General features: G+C 47.4%; 1 protein-coding gene across 1 annotated transcript; it reads right to left on the bottom strand.

Annotated features, from left to right (window-relative positions):
• Positions 1 to 1,639: 1,639 nt before the first annotated feature.
• Positions 1,640 to 3,496, bottom strand: Wfdc13 (WAP four-disulfide core domain 13). The gene is made up of 2 exons (XM_031373761.1): positions 3,358 to 3,496; positions 1,640 to 1,797 (listed from the first exon to the last, which is right to left on the bottom strand). The coding sequence occupies exons 1-2, from the start codon at positions 3,443 to 3,445 to the stop codon at positions 1,640 to 1,642; spliced, it is 246 nt and encodes an 81-aa protein (XP_031229621.1). The 5' UTR covers positions 3,446 to 3,496.
• Positions 3,497 to 4,243: the final 747 nt, after the last annotated feature.

Here is a 4,243-nt window from a genome sequence, read left to right as displayed (position 1 = left end):
ACCAGTGACTGCCTCACAGAGTGTGAAGGGCCCAGTCTGAGTTCCTGTTCTGGTGCTTGCCCACTGGAGGACAGAACAGCCTGTTCCTTAGCAGAGCCTCAGGTCTTAGTGTCCTGCACTCCCCTTAGGACGTGACTCTGCTTCTCTGTCTTGTAGACCATACTCTACCCCCCCAGGGAATGAGTTCAAAGACTGACTGGTGAAGTGAAAAAATGAAGAACCAGGCAATCTGACCACGAAGAAGGCCATTCTGGCTTTGGGAGAATGCAGTTGCTTTTGGAGGAGGCTGGAAGAGGAAGAGGAGGTCTCATACAAGGGACCAGGGGAACCTTACACATAGGCAATGCACTTGGGAGCATGCCTTGATGGTCTTAAGCTCTGGAATCTGTAGAAGAAAATATTTTATACTAGGTTGGGTACCCATTCGTTCTCGAAGGTGTAATTCCTACTTTTTGTTAATTCCACTTGAAAGTAGACCATGAAGCTGAGAAGGGGGAGCTGGATGTCGCCACTGTCAGCTTTTTGTGCCTTTGTGTTTTATCAAAACGCGGCATGTTCAAAGATGTGGCATTCAATCGCATGGGCTAGTCTTTTCAGACAGAACTGGTCAAGGGACCAGTTAAATGAATGGAAATTAACAAGGCAAGAGACTGTTTCAGTCCGTTTGCAGTTTTTATTTTAGCCTCATGTTTATTCTTGTCTTAATGATGAGCAAGCTGATTCAGAGAGAGAGAGAGAGAGAGAGAGAGAGAGAGAGAAGAAGAGGAGAGGGAGAGGGGAGAGGGAGAGACTGAGAGAGATGAAAAGGGAGAAAGAGAGAGGGGGAGGGAGAGAGAGAGGGAGGGAGGGAGAGAGAGAGTGCGTTCAGATATATACCATCCCTCTGTATGTAGTCTACACAGTTGGACATTTGGGCAGGGCATGGTGCACAGCAAAGAACAAGGCATTTCAATCTTTCCTCAAGAAACTCAGCAGCTAAAATTCTGGCTGTGGATCTTTGGTCTAGACTTCATTTGTATCTTGTGAGACATGGACAAGCAGAATTATCAAAAAAAGAAAAAGAAAAAAGAAAGGAAGGGAGGAAGGAAGGGAGGAAGGAATAGGGGGACTGTCGTCTTAAAGGAAGGCCACAGACGTGCCTGTACATGAGGAGCAGCAGCGTCTCCTCCGCGTCCTAGATCCTTCTCTCTGTCCCAGAACCATTCCCTACGGAAGATTCAGAGCTAAGGCTCATGCCTAGGCAATCAGCCCCAGCTCTCCTGAACTTGAGAATGTCACGGGACAAAGGAGAACAAGCAGAAAGAGAACAAACTTGCTTTGTGTGACCAGATACACCATTCCAGGCAGATGCTGGGATAAAGGTAGGCTCTGGGGCCAGGAAGGTCCCAGAATAGAGACAGAGGCAACTATGAGTATGTGCATAGAGATTCCTAGCTACGGTGGTAGAGGGAGAAGGATTATGATATGTGAGGATGCCCTTTTAATTAGGAGTTCTGTGGAAATCATTCTTGGTAAAGGCAGAGACGAGGTTGGCAATATGGCAAAACCAGCAAGATGAAGAAAAGGACAGTCACAGCCAAGAGGCTCTGCTGTTGGCCTCTGCCAGCAGCTCTGGTGCCAGGGCTGGGAGAGGAGACCCTCAGGAGACCTCTAGTACTGGGGCTTGGTTTGAGGTACACACTATCCCACAGAAAGCAGAACAGCATTGAAGGTTCTCAGGGCATTCCTCCTGCTGTGTACAGAATGTGGTGCAGGCTTCGGGCTCTGATCTGCAGGGTGGAGGTTCCAGGACATACTCTGAAATGGAGTGGTAAGAGGGTGGTTCAAAGAACAGGCAGCAGCAGCCTCGTCCCCCCACTGCTCTCCAGGAACGGGAATAGGTTTTGCCCCTAGCGCCCATCTTCCTTGGGGTTCTTCTGTTCAGTGAACAAGGGCTGGATGTCAGATCTGAGACCATTAGGTGGAACCTTGGCCTCACTGTCTATGCATAATCCTTACGGATCAGATACTGAGTCCCCATAGACCCTGGTAGGGTCTGTTTCAAGGGTGTGAGTGTGTGTATGTGTGTGTGTGTGTGTGTGTGTGTGTGTGTGTGTGTGGTAAGTTAAAAAACAGGTATTGGTCATCTAATTTATATTAATTTAAATTTATCCTAGAGTCAACCGGACACTAAACGGGCTGGAGAGATGGCTCACTGGTCAAGAGCACTGACTGCTCTTCCAGAGGTCCTGAGTTCAAATTCCCAGCAACCATATGGTGGCTCAACACCACCTGTAATGGGATCTGATCTGATGCCCTCTTCTGGGGTGTCTGGAGACAGCTATAGTGTACTTATAAACATTAAACAAATTTTATATATATATATATATATATATATATATATATATTTTTTTTTTTTTAAAGAAGCCTAGACAGAAGTATAGCCCAACAACAAACCCAACAAACTGCAAGAGCTGGGTTGGAAGCTGGGATCCCCTTAACTGTTCAGGGTGGATTTTTTTTTTTTTTTGTGGAGGGTGGAAATTTCAGAATGGAATGCCAATACCTAGCTTCCACTTTTCCTCTCAGAAGCTCTGCAAACAGAACTCAGCCTCCACAGGAACATGAGCTATCAGTCATATCCTCTGACTGAGCCCCAAATATAGAAGAATGCACACAAAACAGCTCTCTTCCTATTGCCTATTGGCCCACGTTAGGCATCCCTGCCCCTGTCATTAGTGGGGCATTAGTGGCCAATGAGAGTCTCTAGTGGATGCTAGGCTAGCTACTGGTAGTTGTGCAGTGCCTCTACATTTTACCAAGCATAAAATAAAGTGCACAGTCCCCCTTTCCCTCCTCCCCACATATCCTCTGAGGCCAACGCTATGCAGATGAAATCTTGATTTCTATCAAGAAAATTTTTATTTTCCTGTCTGTCTTAATGCTCGAAGAGTGGGACCAGGGCTTCCTCCATGATGGACCTGGGGACAGCAAACTTGACCAGGAGGATGAGGCTGACAACATTTACTGTGACTAATACTTAGTGGGATGTGTGCCACGGTCTAGTAAGAGAGCTCCAAGCCTGAACTCATCAGCTCGTTTCTCTTTTTTCTTATCTCAATATCATTATTTGCATTATAACGTCACATTTGAAAAAAAAAAAACAACCCCTCCCCCCGTTTTCAGAGAGTTTGGAGCCATATAATAAGCAAACAGGACAGAGACTCTAACCTAGAGTTCTCTGACTATAACCTCCGGATCCTTGGATGTGGCATTATTCTCTTCACTGTGAAATTCTCTAGAGTTGTCCCCTGAGATAATCTCTTCTCCACAGGAGCTAACCCCATCCCTCCCCTCGAGCCCAGACCCAACACCTACTCAGAAAGTATTGCTTGGGGCTTCCAGGCACCGGCTGTGGTGCTAGGCTGATCACCAGCAGGAGCTGGAAAGGCAACACAGGTGTCATGGTGTTGGCCGGATGGGTAGTAAGTCCTGGCTGAGGGTGGTTTGGTTTGCCCAAACTCTGCCGGGAGGAGAAGAAAGGGAAAGAGGCTCTGAGATGGCTGTAAGGAAAGCCAGGCTGAAACCCAACCACCTCCTAGCCCTGCCCTACAGGGCAGGTCCTGCTTCCCGATTTGCTGTCCCTTTACCCTCTCATCTGGAACTTAAAGATCTCGCTCTCCTTCTCTCTCTCTCCCTCTCTTCTCTCCTCTTTCCCTCCTCCTTCCCCATTTCTCCTTCTCTTCTCTCTCTCTTCATTTTTTCTCTCTTCTCTCTTCCTCTCCCCTCCTCCCTCTCTCTCCTTCTCCCCTCCCTCTCTTCATTGTCTCTCTCCCCCTCTCCCTTTTCTCTCTTCTCCTCTCTCTCCCTCCCCTTATTCCCCCTCTTTATTTTCTCTCTCTTCTCTTTCCCTCTCCTTCTCTCCTCTTCTCTCCCTTTTTCTCTCTCTCCTCTCTCTCTCTCTCCCTCTCTCTCTCTTTCTCTCTCTCTCCTCTCCTCTCCCTCTCTCCTCTCTGTTTCTCTGTCTCCCCTCCCCACCCTCCAACTGTGTGTGCATGCATGTATTGCTAGGAACAGAACCCAGCACATTGTGTATGCCAGGCCTGATCTACATCCCCAGTCTTTATATTTTTTCAAAAATTAAAAAAAAATTTTCCCTATGGAGGTTTCCTATATCTTTGTTGTATTTTTCTCCAGAGGCATGAGTTCTTCAGGTGACTCTCTGGGCAGCACTGGTGGCATGAGTTCTTCAGGTGACTCTCTG

The sequence above is a fragment of the Mastomys coucha genome, unplaced genomic scaffold (genome assembly GCF_008632895.1).
Source record: "Mastomys coucha isolate ucsf_1 unplaced genomic scaffold, UCSF_Mcou_1 pScaffold15, whole genome shotgun sequence".
In the NCBI taxonomy this organism is placed as follows: domain Eukaryota; kingdom Metazoa; phylum Chordata; class Mammalia; order Rodentia; family Muridae; genus Mastomys; species Mastomys coucha.
The sequence above is the reverse complement of the archived record's forward strand: the minus strand, read 5'-3'. Positions and strand labels throughout refer to the sequence as shown.